General features: G+C 43.1%; 6 protein-coding genes across 6 annotated transcripts; 4 read left to right on the forward strand and 2 right to left on the reverse strand.

Moving 5' to 3' along the window:
* Nucleotides 1-139: 139 nt before the first annotated feature.
* Nucleotides 140-922, forward strand: LACBIDRAFT_308383 (uncharacterized protein; the record flags this gene model as incomplete). The annotated part of the gene is made up of 5 exons (XM_001875469.1): nt 140-263; nt 319-375; nt 427-489; nt 549-751; nt 800-922. The coding sequence occupies 5 exons, from the start codon at nt 140-142 to the stop codon at nt 920-922; spliced, it is 570 nt and encodes a 189-aa protein (XP_001875504.1).
* A 10,060-nt stretch (nt 923-10,982) lies between these two features.
* LACBIDRAFT_308386 (uncharacterized protein) lies at nt 10,983-11,340 on the reverse strand (the record flags this gene model as incomplete). The annotated part of the gene is made up of 3 exons (XM_001875915.1): nt 10,983-11,107; nt 11,184-11,231; nt 11,289-11,340. The coding sequence occupies 3 exons, from the start codon at nt 11,338-11,340 to the stop codon at nt 10,983-10,985; spliced, it is 225 nt and encodes a 74-aa protein (XP_001875950.1).
* Nucleotides 11,341-12,877: 1,537 nt separating this feature from the next.
* On the forward strand, nt 12,878-14,940 carry LACBIDRAFT_322400 (uncharacterized protein; the record flags this gene model as incomplete). The annotated part of the gene is made up of 8 exons (XM_001875470.1): nt 12,878-13,139; nt 13,187-13,455; nt 13,497-13,573; nt 13,630-13,838; nt 13,890-14,150; nt 14,208-14,285; nt 14,312-14,510; nt 14,550-14,940. The coding sequence occupies 8 exons, from the start codon at nt 12,878-12,880 to the stop codon at nt 14,938-14,940; spliced, it is 1,746 nt and encodes a 581-aa protein (XP_001875505.1).
* A 1,420-nt stretch (nt 14,941-16,360) lies between these two features.
* Nucleotides 16,361-17,693, forward strand: LACBIDRAFT_322401 (uncharacterized protein; the record flags this gene model as incomplete). Its single annotated transcript, XM_001875471.1, has 5 exons — nt 16,361-16,383; nt 16,893-16,926; nt 16,959-17,190; nt 17,235-17,569; nt 17,616-17,693. 5 exons carry the CDS (start codon nt 16,361-16,363, stop codon nt 17,691-17,693), a joined length of 702 nt encoding a protein of 233 aa, XP_001875506.1.
* Nucleotides 17,694-18,029: 336 nt separating this feature from the next.
* On the reverse strand, nt 18,030-18,419 carry LACBIDRAFT_308388 (uncharacterized protein; the record flags this gene model as incomplete). The annotated part of the gene is made up of 1 exon (XM_001875916.1): nt 18,030-18,419. The coding sequence occupies one exon, from the start codon at nt 18,417-18,419 to the stop codon at nt 18,207-18,209; it is 213 nt and encodes a 70-aa protein (XP_001875951.1). The 3' UTR covers nt 18,030-18,206.
* Nucleotides 18,420-18,900: 481 nt separating this feature from the next.
* LACBIDRAFT_322402 (uncharacterized protein) lies at nt 18,901-19,706 on the forward strand (the record flags this gene model as incomplete). Its single annotated transcript, XM_001875472.1, has 2 exons — nt 18,901-19,119; nt 19,296-19,706. The coding sequence occupies 2 exons, from the start codon at nt 18,901-18,903 to the stop codon at nt 19,704-19,706; spliced, it is 630 nt and encodes a 209-aa protein (XP_001875507.1).
* Nucleotides 19,707-25,800: the final 6,094 nt, after the last annotated feature.

Below are 25,800 nucleotides of genomic sequence, written 5' to 3' on the forward strand. Positions count from 1 at the left end.
GCTTACGGCCATTACCGATCAACTGTACAGTTGATCATATATAAACCCAACCAACCCTGACTTCTCCCCTTAACCCTCTTCTGCATCATTCCCCCACTTTAACTTTGTTCCATTCTCCCTCATCTTCTTTGCCTGCTCAATGTGTCCTGGTCAGTCCACCGACTCACTCCGCCCTCTGACCGAAGTCCATTCACTCATGAACACCCCAGACTGCCTCCAACCAAGCTCCTCCAGCTCCAGGCCCAGCGCCAGACCAGCCTCAGGTAGTTCATCAATATTTCTTGTTGCATTCTCAACTAATGCATACTCCTACTCCAGACAATGTTCTGGCCAACACACCAAGCATTGTTATGGGACAGAGATGGCTTGGTAACGGCAAGTAACTCTCGCTGATATGTATATGCATGAAACTAAGAAAGACCCCAGATGATAGCATATTTACCGACACTGACAGCCAGCCTGTCAGCCCCAGCCAAATGGTTATTGAATGTAAGCCTGTCTTTCCTCTTTCCTCCCTTGTCTCCCTTCAGAAGCTGACCATCTCTTAGTGACTGACTCCCCTGTTTCCTCTGCGCAAGAATTCCCCCCTGCTACCCCGCCACCGCCTCCCGTTGATGGCACTGGCACCAATGATGAAATTTTGGTCATTGCCTGTGGGAACTGCACAGCCCGCAACGTGGTGGAGACGGTGAAGGACTATTACTATGTGGTCTTCAAAGGCAGGGGTGCAGTTGGTGTTTTTTGGAGCCTGGTAAGTCTGTCATTGAGCCATGTCATGCCAATCTGATGTTGTGCTCAGGAGGCTGCAGACCTTGTCTGTGTGAGCGTTCCCAATGCGTTCCGGAGAAAATATACCACCCAAAGTGCTGCTTTTGAGGTGTTAGCCCATGCAGAGTGCACCAACACCATTGCGTGGCTGTAGGGTGACTATTTTCATCATGCTGATCACTGCAGCCTTCAACCCTTTGCATGCTTACTGCATATGTTATACCCTATTTAAGTGCTCTCCCCTCCCTTGCATTCCTCTCTTTGCATACCACACTTCTTGGACTCCATTCACACCTGTCTCTTGCATTTCTTGAACTCTGTCTGCAATGTCTCTATATCTTGTACTCCGCTTGCATCTACTTCGCTTGCATCTTCTCCATGTTGCTTAGAACTCATATCTCATCGATTCCATGTCTTGTAGCCTGCCGTTCTGCCCTTTTTTGGACTAGAGTCACCACATTTTGAAACCGCCACTCCCCATTCTGGGTAGCTTCACTTGTGTTGTATTTTTTATTGCCCCTGCCCCTTCTTGTTGTGTATATTAGATGCTCTTAATTCAATTGACTTCATTGTTGCGTGTATGAACCACGTGTGACTGTATGTGATGAGGAGGTCTTTATTGTCCTCCACTGATTCCTGCCAGAATCCGGCGGAATCTGGGGAATTCCTGGAATTCCGGAGGAATCAAATTTGGCAGAGGGCCCTGCCAAATTGATCAAACAATTCCGCGGAATTTTGAATGGAATTCAAATTCTGCCGGAATGATTCTGGTGATCACCCGGAAGGAATAGCCATGGAACAAGACGGAACAGAATTTCTGATGCCCAAATCAAGCATTGGCAAACACCGACACTTGATTTGGGCATCAGAAACAAACAACCCACTCTCTCATCTCAACCACCACCATCGTCGACGACGCCCACCCATTGCCACGTCACCACCATCACCCGTGGTCACCACCACCCACAACGCTCGTCAACCAGCAACCACGACCACCAAACGACGAACGACGACGACGTCGTCATTCGTCGTCATTCAGAGGTGAGTCCCCCCCCTCCTCCATCCCAACCCACCCCGCTAACACACCAAAATGCGACCCAACGACAACCCAACAACGACGCGACACAACAACGACGCGACCACGCAACACGACAACAAGAACACAACACGACCGGCAACGCGACATGACGGCGACGCAACACGACAACGACAACACAACACGACGGCGACGCGACAACGACAATGCGACAACGACAATGCGACGCGACAATGACAACGCAACGCAACGACAACCATGCCCACAATGAGGGACGGACAGCACGTCAGCGCCCCACCACGTCATGTGCTGAGGCGGGTGTGGGCCGTTGACGATGGTGTTGTGGTTGTTGTTGTTGGTTGCGTCATCATGGTCATCCGTCGTGGCCGTCGACTGTCGTCGTCATGGGTGGTCCTCTCTACGCTTGCTCACCTGGTGGGGCTCGTGACATGGCGCTGCCATGTTGTTGCCATCGTTGTTGGTGCGCGCGGCGTTGGCGGTTGACGACGATTGGGGTCGGTTGACGACGAGAGTGGGTGACGGGGCTGTAGGCGATGTGGTGGGGAAGGGGAAGGTCGTCGTGGAGGATGGTGGTAGTCAAGGAAGAAGAGGGTTGAGGGCTTTTGATTCCTGTTTGGTTGTGTGATATCTGTGGAGCCTCTGGTTCAATCCTTGCTCATGTTATTCTTTTTGTATATTATAATAACAGCTCCAAACACTGCAATCCTTCGGAATTCCAACAGAATCTGTTGTATTCCAATTCCAATGGATTCCAATGGAAACTGTTCCGGGAGCCTCCCGGATTCCAACCATTTCCACCAGATTCCGTTGGATTCTGTTGGAATTTCCATGGAATTGGAAACCAAAATGGCTGAGGCTCCAGCCAATTGGTTTCCATTGGAATTCCATGGAATTCTGACATTCCTCCTGGAATCTGCCAGATTCCGCTGGAACTCATGGGGGATGGTAAAGACCTCGCTTGATGACGAGCATGCCAGAGTCATTTGATATGGACACAGGCGAGGGATTGTCTGGGCAGTTTGACAATGTGCCTGCCTCTGATGGTGGGTACGAAACCATCGGACCGCTTCCTGATGCTGAGGATTCGCTAGTGCTGTGCTGTCGAGCGTTGATGAGGAGCTCGAAAATAGACTGCCTCAGGACGGTTGTGGTTCTCCATATGTCAATCCGGTTGATGCACCCCTGGCTCCTCCCTTGCCAGACAATCCTTTCCCTCCGCTCAACCCTTATCCACAGTTCATTTTCCCTGATCCAATGCTTACAAATGTCTCTGTTCAAACAATGCTCCAAAAGAGGTGCTCCCTAGGGTGCATGATTTCGCACCGCCTTGGTTGGTTTTGGATGATCTTCCCATTTATGGACCTTCCTCCACTTTGCCAAAGGACACGGTGAAGGAGGCTTATTTCAAAGCACTTGGCTTTGGACCCCCAGGAGCATTGTCTGTTGATCACACACCTTCCTCCACTTTGCCAAGCAACATGGCGAAGGAGGCGTACCTCCAGGTGCTTGGATTTGGACCCCCTGGAGCCTTGTCTGTTGATTGTGCTCCATCTTTGACTGAATGCCCTGCTCACAATTTGGCCCACCAGGGGCATTACCTGGTGGGTTCGAAGTCCAGGCACACTTCAGTCTAGTGCTTGGAAGTCCGGTCCAGTCCGGTCTTTTGACTTTTTTTGGCAAGACTGAGACCGAGACCGGTCCTTATATTTTGAAAAGCCTTAAAAAACCGGACCGAACCGATGGGAACCAGTTCAGGGCGGTCTTGAGCAGTTTTTTACAGTTGCAAGACCGGTCTTAACCAGTTTCGGTCTGAACTGGTTGACAACCGGTCTTGGACCAGTCTCGTAGTTACAGACATTGACTAAATACACTACCACCCATCAACCACATCAGCTTCCATGTCTTTATCCCATTCCAGACCATCAGTATCGTCGAGGAGAAGCTCTTCAAAGTCAAACAAATCCACGTCCTCAACCTGTGACTCATTCCAAGCAGCCATGTCGTAGAGATCAGGCCCCCACGCGGATTTCGTAATGACAATTTCCTCGAAAACGACGGGACCCAACAACGCACAGCGGTCTGTGGCAATCTGTTTGGTGCCGGAGAATAGCCGCTCGCATGGCACCGAAGACGCCTGGGCGGGAAGGACATCGAGTGCGATACATGCAAGCGTAGGGAATAACTGTGCATTATCCTAAGGCATGTCAGTATGTGGACACACAACGATAGCAGCTTGGGAAAGAACTTACCTGCCACCATTTAACAAGATCAGTCTCCTTTGTCACGTCCCTTTGCATGGTACACAGATAGCGGCGCAGTTCAGATGCCCAACCTTCCATCGCATCATCTGTAAGCAACGTTTTGCGAAGCTTGTCGTATTCCGACAGAATGCGACCCATTGGATCTCCAGGGTTTGCTTGCTGAGGGGTAGCGGCTGGACGTTGGCTGTAGTACTGAGCCATCTAGTTTAGATATTAATGGTGTATTTCATCTGTATGGAATGGAACAACTTACTGTTCTCTCAACAATCTTTTTTGCCTCATCGTGCCAGTCCTTTGCGAAAGGATTCCCTTGCGTGATTTCTTCAGCTTGTTCTTTGGGACCACCCCATGCGAGTTTGATGTAAGCGAGCTTGTAGTACGGGTGGAGAACTTGCGAAAGTTCTACCATTAGTAATGTATCTTAGGAAGGAGAAGTGCCTTACCAAGCGCTAGAACAAAACTGGGCTTCTCGTCCAGCCACGTGTAATATTTCCCAATCTTCGCCAGACCATTGGTGAGGGCGTCCTTGTACAGGGTGTATCTTGGTGAATCGCACTTCTCCTACCATGCGGTTTGTAACTCCTCGAGAGCGGGAAGTGCGCGCCACAGTGTTGGCTGTTTTTCAGAGGAAAAGTACTGCTGGATGCGGTTGGAATCCTAATGGGAAAGTGTTCGACACGATAACGTCAAGGGACCCACCTAGAACACAGTTGTCAGGTCGGGTGGGATCATATTCCCAGATCGCGGTCGCATTTTCGACAGCGGCAATCTTTGTTATGTTTTGCATAACATCGACGTTTCTGAGGTTGACGACATGCCCGAGACACCTGAGCTTCAAGGTAAGGAAAGTACAAGAAAAAAGAATGGAGCATACAGTAACTGCTGCTCAGCACTGTTCCACACGAGGCCACGGCGAGCATGGATGTCCTGGATTGTTTTGCACATCGTATTGTTGTTGCCGGTGTTATCTAACGTTGCCACGTACAGCTGTCGTCGCCACATGATGATCAGAATCAATGATATGTCAAATGACAACGCGACTGACATACCTTTGAACTCTTTTTGTCCATAATTCCAACACGCTCAAGTATCCCCACTGTGTACCTCCTGAGGTTATCCCCACTGTGCGCGCCTGATAGGGCCTTAAACCCAATCACGGCAGCTCGCATCTTCCATTTCCCATCCTTCACCTCTATCCAGTGTGCCGTCACCCCCAGAAACGACATTTTTGTGATGTCTGCAGACCATACGTCCTGTGTTACTGAGACCTTTCCAGGAGCCGCCTATTCGGATACGCATAAGTACGTCCTAACGATAGCAAAGTGAAATGGCTTACCATAATCTCTTCTTTCAAGCCCTTCATCTGTTTCACGAACATATTGTGGATATACACCTTGGCATCATAGGAACTCGGGAGGTCCGATGTGGTGGATTTGGGCCGCATGGTGACGAGCGCATTTCGAAATGCGAGGTTATCGGCAAGGGCAAGAGGCTGCAGGTGCGTTGTGAGTCAGCTTTGTAACCTGGCGGTATACAATCAAAACTTACTTGGTTGTTCATCGCAATAAGGGCTGCAACTGCATGAAGAACACCAGATCTCGTGAACTCTTTGGGGCCGGTCACGCTTTTGAAGTCCAGCATCTGCTGTGTTTTCTTCTTCGTCTGCCGCCCCCGCTCCTCCAAAGCCTTATTCTCTTCCATGACCTTCCAGATCTCCCGCGGAATCGCCCAGTGACTGACTGGTATGTCCGCTTTTTCACACTTCTCCTTGTATATCTCATAATGTTGACGGATATGCATACAACACGAGGAATTGGACCCTTTATGGAATGCCTTACGCTTTCCATGTACCTTGACAAAGCGCACATCATCCCTGGATAACCCCAGTAAGTACCATAAATCTTCGTTCTAAGAACATTGACTTACTTGCAGGTGATGCACCAGCGTCCAATTTCGGTGACGTACTTCTCATCCAATAGCCTGAACTTGACAGTAACTCGGTTGGACATCATCGTCAATAGGTCAAGTGTTGTATCCTTCTTTGTCGGCTGTTCTTGGAGGTCAGGCCCGCATTGATGGTCATTGAGGTCATCCTCCTAGAAACTTGGTGAGTCGTTGCGTACTATGCCCAGGAATCCTTACTAACCTCTTCTAGATCATCTGGTCCACCATCGCCATGGGCATCCTCTTCCTCAACTTGTTTCTCAGGTGGCTCAGCATCTTCGTCGACTAACTCAATCTCAACCTCTGGCCCACCAACGGCACCGACACGCTGCCGCTTTTTATCCCTTGCCTTTTTTTTCACTGGCTCTGGATCTTCGACATTGCTGTCTGGCTCCGAGTCGCTCACGCTGGCAACCCGTTTCCTTCCCTGTTTGGGTTTACTGACTCCTTTAGTTGCAGTCTTCGCCGTGGTCTTGGGCTCATGGAGCCTTGGTGGGATACCTTTGGCAATTGTTCGAGTTGTAATAGGCATAGCGGTTGAAGTGCGGGTCCCTCGATTTTTGCTGGCAAAATGTATGGTCGCTGTGTTTGGTTTTGCATTAATTAGGCACGAATAAAATGATTTCATGCGGAAATGTTACATAGATATTTGAAAGATGCAGCTTCTAGTTAGGTAGGGTTTGGGGGCAGAAAGACCGGTTGAGACCGGTTAGACCGGTCTTTAGTCAGTCTTCAAATTTCTGAAATTATGAAAGACCAAAGACCGGACCGCGGTTGCGGTCTTTGGCGGTCCTGAAATTTACCGGTCCTTGGCAGTCTGGGTTCGGTTCAGTCTCGGTCTTTTTCCAGTCCGAAGACTGGACTTCCAAGCACTACTTCAGTCACCCACCTTGAACAAGCTATTAGCCTTGAAACATATAGGTATATGTCCAGGCTAATAGGTTCTTTGGCCATTTATTTTTTTTGCCTCTGGAGGAAAATATATTATTGCATTGGGCAAAAATCTTACACCTTCAATATTGTGACCAGAAATGTTTGGGTTGATATATTGCATTGAAAAATATCCTAGCCATCTGAAAGTGGTCAGAAATGTTTGAAGCATGTTAGAGTGGTCGGAAATGTTTGAAGGGTTTCAGACTGGTAGGAAATGTTTTAGCTGTGTGACACTGCTTAGAAATGTTTTGACTATGTCACCCTGCTCAGAAATGTTTTGACCATGTCATACTGCTCGGAAATGTTTTAGCCTTGTCACACTGCTGAAAAATCTTTTGACCATGTCACACTGCTTGGAAATCTTTTGGCCATGTCACATAGGCAAAACATTTCCGAGCAGTGTCACAGAGTATCTGGGGTCCTAGTTTCAAAAAAAAAAAACTTCAAAAATTTCTACCATTTAAATTTGCTCTTTTCTGGATTCAACTTTTCTACAAAATTTATCATAAGGATAATTTTGGTCATCAACTTGCCTTTTTACTATTTTATTATAGAAAAAGCAGATTATATATTGCATGCAACTGTATCTATTGGTAATTCAGCTATTTGTTATATAGTTATAGCCTCTAAATTCTGCTTTATAAGATAATAAAAGTTGTTACTGACTGCTCTTATGTTGAGTTTATATTGATAATTGCTTATAATAGACTAGCCCTACTTACTGAATTATGACCAATGTCTATTGATGTCTGTAGCTAATCCATTGCAGACTGATTATATCAGACAGAACCAGCTATAGGATTTATGCAAATGTGATGAGTCATATGACATATGAACATGTGGTTGAGATATGTCATATAACATGATGTATTCATCACATTTCTCCCCAAAATATTCTTTCCCCCACCTCAGGAATGACTAGAAGCCACCAGAATCCTCTGGAACAGGACTAATAGGAATAATCTAAAACTAACTTTGTGGGCTATCACTAATTTTTTGTTGTGTATTAGTATTATTATCCCTTTTAGGGGCTGCACCTTCATTTCCTGTTTGAAGTATATTCTGAGAACTCTGACAGATAGTGGATAATGGATATACCAAGCCTCTTTTTTGATTTTTGATTTGCAATTTATTTATGAAGAACACTAAACTTTGCTTCGTTGGACATGTACCTAAGATTTACAACAGCACCCAGAAATAATTCTCTTTTTTTGTTTATTTTACACAAATTTATAGATAATTTTCATCTAAAAATGCAAATCTTTCCTTGTTTGGAATTAAATACTGGGCCTGGAAAATAATATCTTATATTATGACCACCATTAATTACTACCTACTATTATTTTCTAATTTCTTTTCTTATTTTATTGCTATTTCTGAGTATCTTCTATTAATTACCCTATTTGGAAATATGTCCACAACAGTCTATTCTTTTTTCTGTTTTTTCTTCTAATTTTGTGACTATGTTTGTATTAATTACCATACTGGGAAATGCACACAAACTATATAAATAGTAGCCTAACATTGTCAACAACAGTCTATTCTTTTTTTTTTTTTTTTTCTAATTTTGTGGATATAATTCTTGCCTGAAAAATGTGCACAGAACATCAACAACACTGTATTACTTTTTTTTCTGATTTTTCTGATTTTTTGGCTATATTTCTATTAATTACCATATTAAGAATGATGCACACACCATGTAGACAGTACTCAATATTATTCCCAATGGTGAGCACTACCTCTATTTATTTCTGATTTTATCACAATTTTTATGTAAAAATCCAATACTTTATTTATTTTACAATTTTAGCAGTCACAGACTGTCCTGGTATAAATAGTGGATAAGTGCTAAAATCTTTGCTGGCAGAAAAGAGATCACATGACTGGATCACATAGTTATATCACATGATACATCATATGCCATGCCACATGTGGTATCACATGACGATCTCACATGACATGCTTATGTCACATCTCAAATCATATGATATGCAATATCTAATTGCCATATTTGGAAATATGCATATACCAAGTAAACAAACATCAACATTATCAATGACCATTTCCATTATGTGATTTTCTTTTCTTATTTTTCTGACTTTTTGGGTATATTTTCAGTAATTACTATATTAAGAAATGTGCACAGACCATGTAAATATTACCCCATCATCACCACCCTATTTTTTCTAATTTTATTCTGGTGGTATTCCAAATCTGTGTGGTCTAATGGACTATGTGTGTGTTAAATATGGGAGCTGTCAATGAAAGTCATATAGCAAGCTAGAATGACAATGGTGTGAAGACCCAGCTATGATCTCAGTCACAGGTCGGTCCAAAGAGAGGAAGAATGAAGGGAAGAGACTAGATGCAGGTGTATTTTAGCAAGATTTGAGATTGCTTCTACATGTGGGGTAGTGAGTGAGCTTTGTACATGGTGGTTAAGGCTATTGTTATATCCAAAACTGTATTTCTTGCAGAGGTGGGTGCCATGCATGGCTGGCAGATATTGGGATTTTATCCATCTTCTACATTATTTACTTTCCATTGCTTAGCTTTTGTGTCACATGACTCCTTTTCATACGTGTCAATAGTAGTCGCATGTGACAATTCAACTTCTTTGATCTTTCAAACCACCTCTGTGTATAGGAATAATGACATACTGTATTTCTCCTAGAAATTTAGCAAGTGATTTGAGTTTATCAGGCTCACTGAATACTCTTGCAGAGGCATTCAGTTACAGAACAGCATATCTCTCCCAGTATCACTTTTCTAAGAATTTCCAGAGAAGGAGTGGGGATTGTGCAGTGGAATTCTGAAGCATCCACTACATACTGGTAGAATCTCTCTTGGACTAAGATCTGACTTGTATTTTAGCTAATCACAGCTTGTTATTGTTTTGGCTCGCTATACAACATTCATCAACACCTCCCCACATTTAATATATAGATAGTGTGTTACACATCTATTGGGGGGTGAGGATCATTCAGTAGTGCACTTTATATGCTCATAGTGATCATATAGTTACTGTCATTTGTAGGTAGCATAGACATATTACATGTAGATAATGAACATTGTACATAGGTAATGAGAATTTGTAGGTATCGTATAGGGATAGCATAAGCTTTGTAGGCACCCTACTACTATTATAAGGACATAACAATGACCCAATCCCCACTCACTATCCACATGGAATATGATCACTACCCACACTCAATGATGCTGATGACACCCAATGGATAATAACAACTAATTAATTGCCAGTCATGCATAATACCCATAATACACAACCCACCCTGTAGAAAATTCAGTTCTTATCATGTATTGGTTCTTGATATTATATAAAACCAAACATAGTCCTTGTGATTTCAGTGTGCAAATGGCAGTGCAAAGGATTGTAAATAGTGCAGGGGGATTCCACAAAGAAGAGGAGTAAGGGCACTAGTTTGGGTATTGTCTTTGGCATGGAGACAGAGCAGCAGAACATGTAAATACAAGAGCAAGGACATGGATAGGCATGGAAGCAATAGCACAAATAATAGACAAACATCTGACACTAGCTGATACAGGTTTCATCTCATAGTTTTTCAATGGATGCAACATGTAGATGTCGATGTTGTGTATCATGTGATCCATTCATATGATATAACAGGCATATGATATGGTCATGTGATAGGTCAGATGATGTGATCATATGATATGGTCATATGATATAGCCATGTGATATAGTCATATGATCTGGTCATGTGATATAACCATGTGATGTAGTCATGTGATGTTTCTTTCCAGCCTGGCATCACTGCTATTAGAAAAAAAGGAGAAAAATAACAGACTGTTGTTGATGGCCTGTGCACATTTCCTATTATGGAAATATAGCCAGATGATCAGACGAAAAAGGGGGAAAAAAAGAAATACACACATGGTCTGTGCACATTTCCTAATATGGTAATTAATACAAATACAGCCAGAAAACAAGAAGAAGAAAAACAAAAAAAAGGACTGTTTTTGACAATATTGGGGTACTATATGCATGGTCTGTGCATATTTCCTAATATGGTAATTAATGCAAATATAGCCAGAAAAAATAAGAAAAAAATCCAAGTGATGTAAATGGTTCTTGATAATGTTGATGTACTATTTACTTGGTCTGTGCATATTTCCAAATATGGTAATTAATGAAAATATAGTCAGAAAATTACAACAAAAAGAGATAAATAATATACTGTTGTTGACAATGTTGAGGTACCATATACATGGTTTGTGTGCATTTTCTAATATGGTAATTGATACAAATATAGTGAGAAAATAGAAAAAAAGAAGAGACATACTATTAACTATTATTGACAATGTTGGTGCATGGTGCACATGGTCTGTGCACATTTTCAAATAAGGTAATTTGTGCAAATATAGCCACAAAATCACAATAAAATGAGAGTACTATTGGGGAAAATGTAGATGGTAATTACTGGTGGTCATAATGTTGCAGGGCTGATTTCAGAGTCCAGTTTGCATTTTCAAATGAGGAAAGATTACTATTTTAAATGAAAATCATTTATAAAATGTGGTAAAAATGAGAAAAAATAGAACTTATTGTTGGGTACTCTTGTCAAGGTTTAAGATCCATGTTTAAAAAGGAAATTCAAGTATTTCTAATAAAGAGATCAGAATTTTTAGCTATCTGGGGAGAAATAGGTGGGGCACAGTAAAGTACTGGTAGTCATGGTAATGTTCAAGAAAGAAATTTAATATATCATTATGGTCAACAAATATGAATACATCACATCATATACATTTACATGAAACTTCAGACTCTGACAATCCTCAGAACTCTCTCCAGTCCTCAGAAATATATCTCTATGGGAGTGAAAAAATATAACTGGTATGGTCAATCTGACAATCCCCAGAACTTCCTCTAGTCTTCAGGAGCATACATCTACCACAGTAAAGAATATGGCTTGCACATCAGCCAATATTTACTTTCGGTAATTTGCAAAATATCTGATGATGGTACATTTGTACTCCAAGAATAATAGACATCAGTAATGATTCAGTAAGTAAGGCTGGCATATTATAAGCAATTATCAATATAAACTCAACATAAGAGCAGTCAGTAACAACTTTTATTATCTTATAAAGCAGAATTTAGAGGCTATAACTATATAACAAATAGCTGAATTACCAATAGATACAGTTGCATGCAATATATAATCTGCTTTTTCTATAATAAAATAGTAAAAAGGCAAGTTTATGACCAAATTTATCCTTATGATAAATTTTGTAGAAAAGTTGAATCCAGAAAAGAGCAAATTTAAATGGTAGAAATTTTTGAAGTTTTTTTTTTTTGAAACTAGGACCCCAGATACTCTGTGACACTGCTCGGAAATGTTTTGCCTATGTGACATGGCCAAAAGATTTCCAAGCAGTGTGACATGGTCAAAAGATTTTTCAGCAGTGTGACAAGGCTAAAACATTTCTGAGCAGTGTGACATAGTCAAAACATTTCTAAGCAGTGTCACACAGCTAAAACATTTCCTACCAGTCTGAAACCCTTCAAACATTTCCAACCACTTTCAGATGGCTAGGATATTTTTCAATGCAATATATCAACCTAAATATTTCCAGTCACAATATTGAAGGTCAAACATTTTTGTCCAATGCAATAATATATTTTCCTCCAGAGGCAAAAAAATAAACGGCCAAGGAACCTATTAGCCTGGATATATACCTATATGTTTCAAGGCTAATAGCTTGTTCAAGGTGGGTGACTGAAGTGTCCAGGCACATCTCACGCATCCAAAAACCAGCCTAGGCCCTAGGTACTTCTGAGGCAGATTACAATGCGCCCACAGAAGACAAGGACTCTTTTCTCTTCCTGAACTCGGACGATAGTCCATTGGCGGACGATGCAACGAGAAACATGGATGAAAGTAAGGAGCTGGTCCCTCGTCAGCAAGCTGGTCGTATCTCAAGTTCGTCATGGGATGTGTTGAACACCAGCTTCCAGAAGATCGACGACATCATCGACCAACTTGCTAATAAGACAGGCCATACACATGAGAACATCATCATGTTGTGGAAGCGGACCCACACACATGAATTTACAGGCTCAATGTGGAATAAATACCAGAAATACTTTCTAGCTAATGTAGACAGATTGGGGACTCAAGGGCAAATTGTAGGTATTTCTTTTACCTTAATATGTTCTTGACTGATGGCGATGATTTAGGCTGGACTTGCTGGGTCGGTTTTAAAGAACATGAGCCCAGATGGCGTGAGATCCTTGAGGTCTATGATGAAGTCCTCGCCACATCAAATGTTCACTCAACCATCAGTCAATGCACGCGAAAGTTTGACAGGCTGGTCAGTCAGCTCAAAAGGGTCACAAACAAAGCAGCCAAACAAGACAGCTTTGAATCCCTCTTTGTTTTGGTGGGAAATTCGATCCATGAGGACGTCGGTCTCTCTCAAGTTCACCTTTCGGCAGGTGTGGAGGAGGTATGTCCCATCTCCTGGTCTATCAACACATCCACTAACAGCTATCCTGTCAGTTCTTGCAGGAGCGGCTTCACATGGATCATGACACGATGAGTGGTCTATTTAAGAACCACGTCTGGTAGGCCAAACCTCCCAAGTCAGTTGAAGTTCACCCCTAATCCACACTTTTTGCAGCAACAGGATTTCCCTGGGACTCCAAACAAGGCTCGAGACAGACCAGAAGAGCTTGGCAGAGGCAGTTAACACGACCAATCCTAAGAAGCCTGGACCAGATGGGGACTCTTCCAACAGTGGCGATGACAACGACAACACAAGTAAAAGCTCTGGCCTCACCCTCGAAAAGGCAAAGGTGATCATCAAAACAGGCCTTCAAAACCTTCTGGGTATGTCACGACAATTGATTGTGGAACACAGGTGCTGATGTGACGTTGCAGAGCCATATGACCTCTGTCTTAGTTTCGAATCTATTCCTTGGTTGAAGCTGTCCACCACCCTCACCCCTGCCAGTCTTAGGATTGAAAATTGGACCAGAGGAGTCGATTTTCCATGCTCAATTGTGAAAGGCGCTACTGTAATTCGTAAACGAAACACAAGCCAGGGAATCAAAGACCTTGGCATTGGTGCCATCCGGCGTTTCGCTGAGTCTTTTTCATCTGATGCTACGAGGATCTGTGTTGTCCGCACGGATCCAGAAAGTAAGTGTTGTTGCCATTCAACCATTATACTACCAACTTATTATATTGTTTTACTAGTGCTACTCACGAGCAAAGTGCCCTTGTACATGGAAGCACTGCCAGGTCCCAGCTCAGTGACAACAGTCACTCATCATGGTTATCTGGATGGTCACGTCGATCAGATCATGGACAGGTCGCAGGAAAGCACCCTCGCATCGCGAAACTTCTGCCAGCACATGAGATCATAGAGATCAAGTTGAGTCCACCATCGGATTGCCCGACTATGGCGCCTCGTCGAGTGCACCCCAAAAGCAAAAAGGAAAGAAGACCTGATGGCAGCGATGATAGTGATGACGAACCTGTGGTTCCACCGGTGAAAAGGTGACCCACCAAGAAGTCCAAGGAAATTGTCTCATCCAGCGACATCAGCGATGCTGACGCCAATGATACTTTGGAGTCGACGGTGACTTCAAAGTCAGAGAAGGCCAAGATGACAGCGAAGGCGCTCAAGGGAAAGGGTAAGGCTAGGGCGACTAAGACCACTGCCATGGGCACCACCTCTGGATTGGGTGCTGCCCCAGCTGCCCCCAGCGACCAACTCAAACCGATCTCTGCATTCAGTGCAGTGTCTCATGCTGTCGCTGCTGCGTCTATGTCCAAACCATCACCCCCCACTGTAAACCCGGCTGGTAGTGCGCGCATCCAGCCACGCTCCATCAAGCATCAACCTCCAGCCATCTCAGCTGCCAGAGACCCATTCACTGTGAAAGAGGCCGGAGCTTCTGGAAATCCTAAGGGCGTGTCCATGTGACCTGTTGCTCCCTCAACGTCGACAATCCATGAGTCTACGACAATGTCCAAATGGTCAGTGTTTGGACCCATTCATATCTTCGACGATCCAGCCCTCTCCCTGTCCAAGTCCACTTCGAAACGCTCAGTGGATACTGAAAGGTCGCAAGTGGTAATCAGCAAGAAACCTCACACCAACATCAACAGACCGATGAGTTCAGCACTTGCGATGGCAGATAAACCATTGGAGGAACCAATCGTCATCCCAAAACCCACTTCTTCTGTGGAGGACACACCGGTGCCTGGAGCGACATCCATGCCTACTCCACCCCCAACACAAGGGGCCAGTGTAGTGTCTGCTTTTTTTCATTACAACACTTTCTAGTGTCCGCTTTTTTCATTAGAAAATTGTGTAGTGTCCGCTTTTTTCATTACAATTCTGTGTAGTATCCGCTTTTTTCATTAGAAAACTCTGCAGTATTCGGTTTTTTCATTAGAAATGTGTGCAGTGTCTGCTTTTTTCATTAGAAAACTGTGTAGTGTCTGCTTTTTTCATCAGAAAACTTTGTGGTCTGCCTTTCTGATATATTATCACTCCAGTAAAACAGCTCTTCATCATCTGGAATTCATACACCAGTTGTGTTTTGACTGAGCATCAAGTGTCCTAACTTTCCCCTTGAACAGCATCTGACAGTAGCCCCAACAGCTGGCAAATCAATCACTGAGATCTTCTTGAAGGAGATCATGTTGAGGTTGGGTAGGTCAGACAAAGATGGACAGAGACAACTCCCCAGGGAGATGCAATGAATGTTGGACAACATGACTGAAGCTGGCCAAGGGAACAATTAGAACACTTGATGGTCAGTCAAAACACAATTTGTGTATGGATTCTAAATGATGAAGTGGTCTTTGTGGAGTCAGTTTCTCTGAAACATTAAGCTATATTTCCAGGAAGCTGCAAGATATCAGAAAGGCAAACCACAAAGTTTTGTAATGAAAGAATTGGACACTGCACACATTTCTAATGAAAAAAGCGGACACTAGACAATTGTGTAATGAGTAAAGCAGACACTACATAGTGTTGTAATGAAAAAAGCGAACACTACACAATTTTGTAATGCATAAAGTGGACACTACCCAGATTTCTAATGAAAAAGCGGACACTGCACAGTTTTCTAATGAAAAAAGCAGACACTGCACACATTTCTAATGAAAAAACCGAATACTGCAGAGTTTTCTAATGAAAAAAGCGGACACTACACAATTTTGTAATGAATAAAGTGGACACTACACAGATTTGTAATGAAAAAAGCGGATACTACATAGAATTGTAATGGAAAAAGCGGACACTACACAATTTTCTAATGAATAAAGCGGACACTACAAAGTGTTGTAATGAAAAAAGCGGACACTAAAAGCGTGGGAAATAATTCCCCACCCAAATGCGCACTGTGCCTGACATCAGGTGTGTCAGAAAAAAGTGTAACGCTTTTCTTAATTAGGAAATGGCCCAATTAGGAAATAGTGCACACATCAATGCATATACTACACATGGGTCAAACCCATTGGTAAATATCTGTCAACAAACATCCCAATGTGGGTATTCTGCCTACAAAATAATAGGTAAATCCCCTATCCCCTATATTAAAAAAATCCCAAGTTTTTCTCTTAAATATAGGACCCCAGACACCCCTTGTGGCTGAAAAAATATATCCTTAGTCAACTCTAGCTGCAAAATATATCCCAAGTCCATCCCAGACAAGAAATATATTTCTACATTGTGACAGTCACAATTCAGGGTCCAGGCATAAGAAATATATTTGGAGTCCATTCCAGTGAGGAAATATATTTTGGGGTGTGTGACACACTAGAAATATATTTAGTGTGACATTGGACAACAAAATATATTTAGGTAAAAGTGGAGATATACAAGCCCAGAATATATACAATATAGATATACACCCTGACATTTAGTCCCGTAGTATTCATGGAGTTTGCAAGACTAATAGTCAGTTGTCAGTGGGTGACTGAAGTGGCCAGGGAACGTCACACCAAGCGGCAGATCAGTTGCCACAGCAGGCACACGAGCCCAAACTTCGAGGAAAAGTGGCATACACCATTGATGATGGCCCTTCCAATGGAGAAATGGCCGATGACACCCGCCCTGCGGTGAACTCCCCGACAGCCTCCCCTCCTGCTAAGCGAATGCACTGCGAGGAAACGTCACACAGAGCAGCAGGTTCGGTCCAACCGCAAGCAGGCAATTACCATGGTATGGACCACCCTCTTGCTAAACAGGATGAAAGTCACTCATAGTTCCAGGTTCAGGTCCTCGCCAACAGAAGGCACAAGACCCCCATGTTGCATATCAGCATCAGGTTGGCACTCCTGACAACAGTGGCCCAGAGGTCTCCCGAACCATGAATGCACATACCAGGCCTCTGCACCCACACCCTGAACATATCGACAGTGGCTCGGAGCCAGTGCATAATCCCCATGGGACTTTGCATCAACCTACCGCCCAAGACAATGCTGCCTCAGACCACGCTGGGGGCTTTCGGTTCAGATCTCCTCAGGCCCAATACTATAACAACGTCAACATGCATGATGAAGACAAACACAACACGTATATGGAAGACTATCACCATCTGGTTCGTATGGACAACCAACACCTCCGACTTCCCCCTCAATTTTCAGGCCAACACCCATGTCAATATGGGCCGTCTGGCTTTGGTGGAAGAGGACGTGGCGGCCGCTCCCAATATCGAGCATTAGTGTTTAAAGGTTCAGTCCATAGGACCGCAAAAAACCGGTGGACCGAACTGAACCGGACCATGGTCCGGTCTTTTTTTCGGTTGCAGTTGCCCCAATTTGGGGTTGGTCCGGTTGCCGGTTGCCTCATTTCGAAAATCTTTTAAAACCGTTCAAAGACCGGTTTTAATCGGTTGCAACCGGTTGAACGGTCACGTGCGTTACATAGCCTTGTAACCACGTTTATTGCCTTTTATGGGGTTTTTGTTTCATCAAAAACGGTTAAGAATTGAGAAAGATATAACCAAATCCATATTTTACCCAAGTCTCTAGGAGATGTAATTCAGTTTCAGTCATAGCTATGTCAAATCTTCATTAAATCTCTTGAAAATTGGTAGAATGACGGGTATTTATATGCTTTACTATTTTATATAACCCGTTTATTTTTCAGAGTAATAATGGTTGAGATACAAATGGTTTATATTGATATAATAAATTATACGCAAAAAAACCGGTCTGGATCGGTCTGAACCGGTATCATGGACTGCAAAAGACCGGTCCTAGGTGGTTCGGTTCGGTTCCCTCAATATTTGGGTCGGTCCTGGACCGGTTGCGGTCCACGGTTGCGCGTTTTCGGGGCAAAAAACCGGACTGAACTGAACCTTTAAACACTATCGAGCATATGCTCATCCATATGAGTTTAGTGTGTACTATGGGCAAGGCCACGAAGGCTTTGCTGGTTACAGCCATCAGAGGTTGGGACGTGGGCCATTGGAAAGTGGTGATGACTCTGACCGATTCTCGGAGGGTAATCCGCTACATAGACAATACCCTGGTGAGGGCCATGGTTTCTGAGTGTTTGTCATCGGATGGGGAGCTCGATTACATCTTTACTGTGTGTATCATCTTTACTCTTTGTTTCTGGTAAACAAGGTTACACCAGACTTAGAATAGTTCTGGTAGACAAGGCAACACTGTACATAGCATACTTTATTTCTGGTAGATAGAGCATGTTGTGGACTCTTACTTAGCGGTTTCTGGTAGACTTTGCTTCGTCATACTTGTATTTCAGGTAAATATAAGTATTTGCTGGCCTTCTACTTTGTTTGCCAATAACAGGGCTAAGGCTGACTTATACTTGTTTTTTGGTATATGGAGTTTACTTGGGGTGCAAGCTAAGGTGGACTTATACTTCTTCAACATCTCCGCATTCCCGCTCAATTCACAAATAATGGCCAACATCCACAACAATATGGGCCATCTGGCTTGGGTGGGTCTGGCTTTGGTGGAAGAGGACATGGTGGCCACCCTCAATATCGAGGATACGCTCATCCACATGACTTTGGTGGGTACTACGGACAAGGCCACAAAGGCTTGCCTGGTTATGGCCTTCAGAGGTTGGCACATGGGCCTTTGGAAGGTGGTGATGACTCAGACCGATTCTCAGAAGGTAATCCACAACATAGACAATACCCTGGTGAGGGCCATGGTTTCTGAGTGTTTGTCATCGGATGGGGAGCTCATTTACATATTTACCACGTGTATCATCTTTACTCTGTCTTTCTGGTAAACAGGGTGACACCAGACTTAGATTAGTTCTGGTAGACAAGGCAACACCATACATAGCATGCTTTATTCCTGGCAGAGTATGTCAAGGACTTAGACTTAGCAGTTTCTGGAGGTCTTTATTGTCCTCCACTGATTCCTGCCAGAATACGGCGGAATCCGGGGAATTCCTGGAATTCCGGAGGAATCAAATTTGGCAGAGGGCCCTGCCAAATTGATCAAACAATTCCGCGGAATTTTGAATGGAATTCAAATTCCGCCGGAATGATTCCGGTGATCACCCGGAAGGAATGCTCACGGAACGAGACCGGAATGGAATTCCTGATGCCCAAATCAACAAACAACGCCATCTCTTTCAACCACCACCACCATCACCGACGCCTACACACCACGTCGCCAACGTCCACCACCACGCACACCAGCCACGATGAGACAATGACGACGGCCACGATATGGGAGATGACGCCTTGACGCCACATCAACAACCCCAGTAAACGAGTGCGGCAACACGTGGCAACCAGACGACGAACGACGATTTCGTCATTCGTCGTCCCAGGTGAGCACCCCCCCCAAACTTGTCCCAACCCAGCTCGCTAACACCACGCCCACGACGAGGGACAGACAGCACACCAGCGCACCACCACGCCAACACACCACCACCACAACCATGCCCATGGACGACCTGCCACACCATATCAACGGACCGCCACCACGTCAATGGATGATGCCCACATCAATGGACGACGACGACACCCACGTCAACGGACGACAAGCACATCAGCGGAGGACGACGATGCCCACATCAACAGACGACGATGACGACAACCATGCCAGCGGACGACAATGACGACCACGTCAGCGGACAACAACAACGACCATGTCAGTGGACGACGATGCCCACGTCAGTGGACGACGAGCACATCAGCAGACGACAACGACCCACCCTCTTCCCTGTCCCTCCTTTCCCTCCTCCCCTCCCTTTCCATCCCCCCTTCCTTGTGCCTATCTTTATCCATCTCCCTTCCCTTTTCTCTCCCCCTCCCTTTTCTCTCCCCCTCCCTTTTCTCTCCCCCTCCCTTTTCTCTCCCCCTCCCTTTTCTCTCCCCCTCCCTTTTCTCTCCCCCTCCCTTTTCTCTCCCCCTCCCTTTTCTCTCCCCCTTCCTTGTCCATCCCCCCTTCCCTTTCTCTGTCCCTTCCCCCTTCCTTGTGTGTGCCTCTCTTTGCCTATCTTCTTCCTCCCCCTTCCATCCTCCCCCCTTCCCTGTGCCTCCCCCTTCCTTTAGTATACACTGTAGTAAAATGTATTTTATGTTATAATTGAAATACATTAAAATTTGATTTCTATTTAAATTTGACTTCTGAATTTTGAAAGAATATGAAGCTATCAGTATAAGGTGACTTCAGAATGTAATAGAATAGATTTATGTAGCTCTACTGAATATACTACAATATGTGAACAATTGAATGCATGGCTGGGTGGATTTGAGCTTCTCAAACACATGAAACCTGGAAATTCAACTGGTTTTTACATGTAATGTTGTTTTATCACACAAAACATGTCCTCACTCAACAGAAACACAAAGCAAAGTCTCAGGAGACTAAAAGTGATGATGAAGACTTGGGTTTGGATGAACAACATGCAGAATCTAATGTCTCTGAATCTGATTGAAATAAATAAGTCCATGCATTAGTAAGTAACTAGTTGTATGCCTTATGCCCTTGTTTAGTCAAAGATTTAGTGCTACAATTCTATTTGTCTGACCTAAAGAAGGAGATTCAGGGTCCAAAATTAATTAACCAGAAGTTCTAGTGTTCAATTTCTGTTGATTCCAGTTGGATTCCTGTTGATTCTGGCCGGAATTCCAGGAATCCTACTGGAATTTCAGGAATCCTACTGGAATTCCAGGATTCCAGCCGGAATCCAGGGAATCCACGGATTCCAGTAGGAATCAGTGGAGGAATGGAAAGTATTGAGTTTCTGGTAGACTCAGCTTTGTTGTACTTGTATTTCAGGTAAATATAAGTAGTTGCTGGCCTTCTTCTTTGTTTGTGGAAAATGGGGCAATTCTGTTTCATTGGTAAGATTGCTTTTCTATGGTAGAATAGGACTCACAGTATGAGTCCATTGCTGTGGGATTATTCCAATGGTATTTGTATGGTATGATTCCATTGCTATGGGACTATCCCAATGGTATGGTATGGTATGATTCCATTGCTGTGGGATTATTCCAATGGTATTGTATGGTATGATTCCATTGCTGTGGGATTATTCCAATGGTATTGTATGGTATGATTCCATTGCTATGGGACTATCCCAATGGTATGGTATGGTATGATTCCATTGCTATGGGACTATCCCAATGGTATGGTATGGTATGATTCCATTGCTATGGGATTATTCCATTGCTATGGGACTATCCCAATGGTATGGTATGGTATGATTCCATTGCTATGGGATTATTCCATTGCTATGGGACTATCCCAATGGTATGGTATGGTATGATTCCAATGGTATTGTATGGTATGATTCCATTGCTATGGGATTATCCCAATGTTATGGTGTGGTATGATTCCATTGCTATGGGACTATCCCAATGGTATGGTATGGTATGATTCCATCACTATGGGATTATTCCAATGGTATGGTATGGTATCATTCCAGGTCTATGGCATTACTCCAATGGTATGGTATGGTATCATTCCATGGCTGTGGTATTGTTCCAATGGTATGGTATGGGATGATTCCATAGCTATGGTATGATTCCAATGGTATTGTATGGGTTCATTCCATGTCTGTGGGATCATTCCATTGATATGATATAGTCTGGGGTAGGAGGTGCATATGCCAGGGTGTACTATTGAGAGGTAATGACAAGATGTTAGCAGGTTAGCATGGGTGAATCATCATTGATCCTGCATTTCTCCTATAACTGCCCACACACCAATTTATCAAGAAACACTTCATTGTGTTACACAATTTATCATGTAACAGTCCAACTTGAGCCTCGCAATATGTCCATATGGTGTTGTACTGTTCTTGACGTGTAGAGCCCTGTTGATATTTATTAAGGTGCAGAGCAGGGGTTCCTTAAACATCCTGTCACATTACAGTTGAGCCTCGCAATATGCACATATAGTGTGGAACTTTTCTTGACATGTGAAATGCAATTCCCTGTTGTTATGTCTTGAGGTGCAGAGCAGGTATAAGATTAGTTGGTGCACCCAAAGGCAAGCCAGTTACCTGATATGTTTGTGTTCCATGGTATGTATGACACTATTATACAATCAAGAAAGTGCACAAACATGTGTTTCTGGAATAAAGTGATTGGATGTAATAGAGTTGAAGGCTAAATAGATTGTCACCCTCACATGACATTGCCTGGATATAAGTAGGCATGGTAGGTGGCTTGTGATGGATATTAGAAGGGCTGGGATAAAGGCTATTTGAGCAGATTTTGGGAGATTTCTGCTGGTTTTCAAAAGATAAAGATAGCCACCAATTGTAGCTCAAAATGTCAGAAGAAATGTGATGAACCGGCCCACAAAAAATGGAGCCCAACCGACCAGAATTGCAGCCAGCAGAAATATTTTTCATATTTTGGAAAAAGGACCCCAGAGACCCTGTGACAGCTTTGGAATGATGGTATGGTATGGTATGGTATGGTATGGTATGGTATGGTATGGTATGAGGTGATTTGGTATGGTATGAGATGGAATGGAATGGTATGGTATGGTATGGTATGGTATGAGGTGGAATGGTATGTGGCATCCATACCATGGTATGATAGAATTGGTATGAGGGTCATACCACTCTGGAATGGGGTACCACTAAGGTTCCCTATTTCAAAGAATTGGATAACCTCATAGGTACCCTAAAATGGGTGACTGAAGTGCTTTTGAAAATCTTTTATCTCATATCTCCACAATGGGAGCACTTCAGAACACAATTCAACCAGATTTGGGAAGCTACAGTGCAGGCTACAACTTTTGTTTTGACCATTTTTGGTAATTGGTCATGTGACCATCATCCTGACATCCCATTGAATGAACCCTGACAAGCAGAATCCTCATTATCTTGAATTTCTTGACTTTTTGGTCATACAAGATCATATTTCCTTTTGCAGGTATATATAAATGACCCTGACATGGACCCTGAAGGCAGTCCCTCATATTGTATACACTGCATATACCAACTCTATTTTTTTGTGAGTTTAATGTGTTATGCTAAAAATATGCATGCCTTGCAGCTCAATGATGGCCCCAGTTCTTTTCAAAGTACCTAGGCCCTGGGCATCAAAATTGATACTGTCCACCTTGCAGTCTTCAGGACAATTAGTGTTCACAGATCCAGTCCACAGGACTGAAAATATACATAGGACCAAACTGGACTGAACCACGGTCCAGTCTTTTTCCAGTTGCAGTTGCCCACATTTGTGGTCAGTCCAGTTGCCAGTTGCCATGTTTTTGTAAAGATTTGAAAGCCAAAAAAAGACTGGTGTAGACTGGTTGCAACCAGTCTTTCATCCCATCACATGTTGGACCTTACTCACACACATTCAATCTTCAAAAATGGTCAACAATTGGTTGAGATATGGCCAAAAACATTTTTATATATGCAATTTGAATGTATGTTCTTTCTGTTTTCGCCATATCTCAGTCAAATCTTGACAGAATCGCTTACATTGTTTATCAGTCTATGGAGAATTAAATTATCTATCTGTGTATGCAATGTATGTGAGGTAATATTTAGGTCCTGTGGTACAATAAATTTTACAACAAAAGAACAGTCTGGACCAACTAGGACTGGTCTAAAAGGGGTTGCAGTCCCTTAATATCTCAATCAGACTGGACTGGTTGCAGTTGCCAGTTGCCTTATTTCGAGGTAAAAAACCAGACTAGACTGGACTTTAAAACATTAAGGATGATGTTGTGTGATCTGATGACTTCCTGAACACGTTCACTGGGCATGCTCAGAAATTCATCCTCCGTGAAAATCTTGAAAACTGATTCTGCAGGTCTTTTGACATGGAGGGGTTGTCCTTTGATTAAATGCACTGATTCAAATAATAAATGAAGATTGTTGAGATCACTTTTATGCTGAATGTCATCATAACTAGATTATATTGTTGGCTAAGAGATAATAGGTTGCTTACATGCAGTGCTGGCTTAATGGTAACTGCCTTGCCTTTAGGATCCCAAACCATGAGGCTTGGTGATTTTATTTTCTACAATGCATGTGTTGTCAAGGATAATCTAGTATAATGTGGTTGTCATACTTTTGAAAGAGGTTCACTAGGCAGATTGACATCATCCACGACTTGCTGATACATAATCCAATTATGTGAAATGCTTCACATTGAAGGACAAAGAAACTTACTATTTTGTAAAAGCTTTGGGCCATGCTATACCCAGGTGCTGGTAGTGAGGAAATGGAAGTCAAGGAGGGTTGATTGGTACAATGTGTTCTTTTTCTTTTTCTTTTTTTCAATGTGACATTGTGATCTTTTTAGAACTGCAGGGTTTTTCGATGAGAGCAAGATAAGGGAGCTATTTCTTATGCTGCTACTTTCTATCACTGAAGATCAGCTCTTTCAATTTGACTTCCAAGCATCTTTTCCAACCAACCATCTTGAGGAGTTGTACCATGACCATGATGAGTTGTAGCTTTTGTAAATTTCAAGTTGTATTTGTATAGTAGTTGAATCACATCACAGCTTTTGCTTCAGAAGTACATCTTTGATGGTAAGACCATAAATGAGGTCCAGCTACCTAGATATATATATATATATATATTTATTGAAACTTGGATGGCAGTCGGTCATACCTCTGAGTATGTATTATATTCAGCAGTGCATATCATCCAGAGATTGGCTTTCCAAAGGCAAAGCTATACAGTCAGTGTCCAAAAGGCTCCCTGGGATGTGCCACTGTGGCTAATCCAAATCTGCATACTCTATCTTGGCATCATTCATATAAATATTAAGGGACTACAACTGGACCCTTTTAGACGAGTCCTAATCAGTCCACAACACAAAGAAAACCGGTCTACACCAGTTGTGACTGGTCTTTTGTTGTAAAATTTATTGTGCCAGATAACCGAAATATTGCCTCATGTAAATTGCATACATAGATAAATATTGTAATCCTCTGTAGACCGATTAAGGATTCAAGCAATTCCGTCGGGATTTGACTGAGATATGACGAAACGGATAGGACATACATTCAATTAAAAAGATACATATACAGTTGAGTGCAAAAAGAATGAAGGTTGGTTCATTTTTCTGGTTCTTTCTAAGAATCTATTGTACCTCAAATGTATTTGTGTATTCTTTTACATTATGTAGTTGTGTTACACTTCCCTTGGTATGGACTAATTTCAGTGAAAGCTGGAGCCTTGAGGAGGTTTTTATTCTGGAGGCCATTTTTGGCATCTGAAAAAAAAAATATGCGCTAACTGGGGAGGTAGCCAGAACATACCTCTGGTCAACCTAAATGAGCCTATCAAAGAATCAGTCAAAAATACTGAGCAGTTAGGTCTGTAGAGGCTTTGGAAAATGGCTTGTTT

The sequence above is a fragment of the Laccaria bicolor genome, genomic scaffold, assembly GCF_000143565.1.
Source record: "Laccaria bicolor S238N-H82 LACBIscaffold_3 genomic scaffold, whole genome shotgun sequence".
In the NCBI taxonomy this organism is placed as follows: domain Eukaryota; kingdom Fungi; phylum Basidiomycota; class Agaricomycetes; order Agaricales; family Hydnangiaceae; genus Laccaria; species Laccaria bicolor.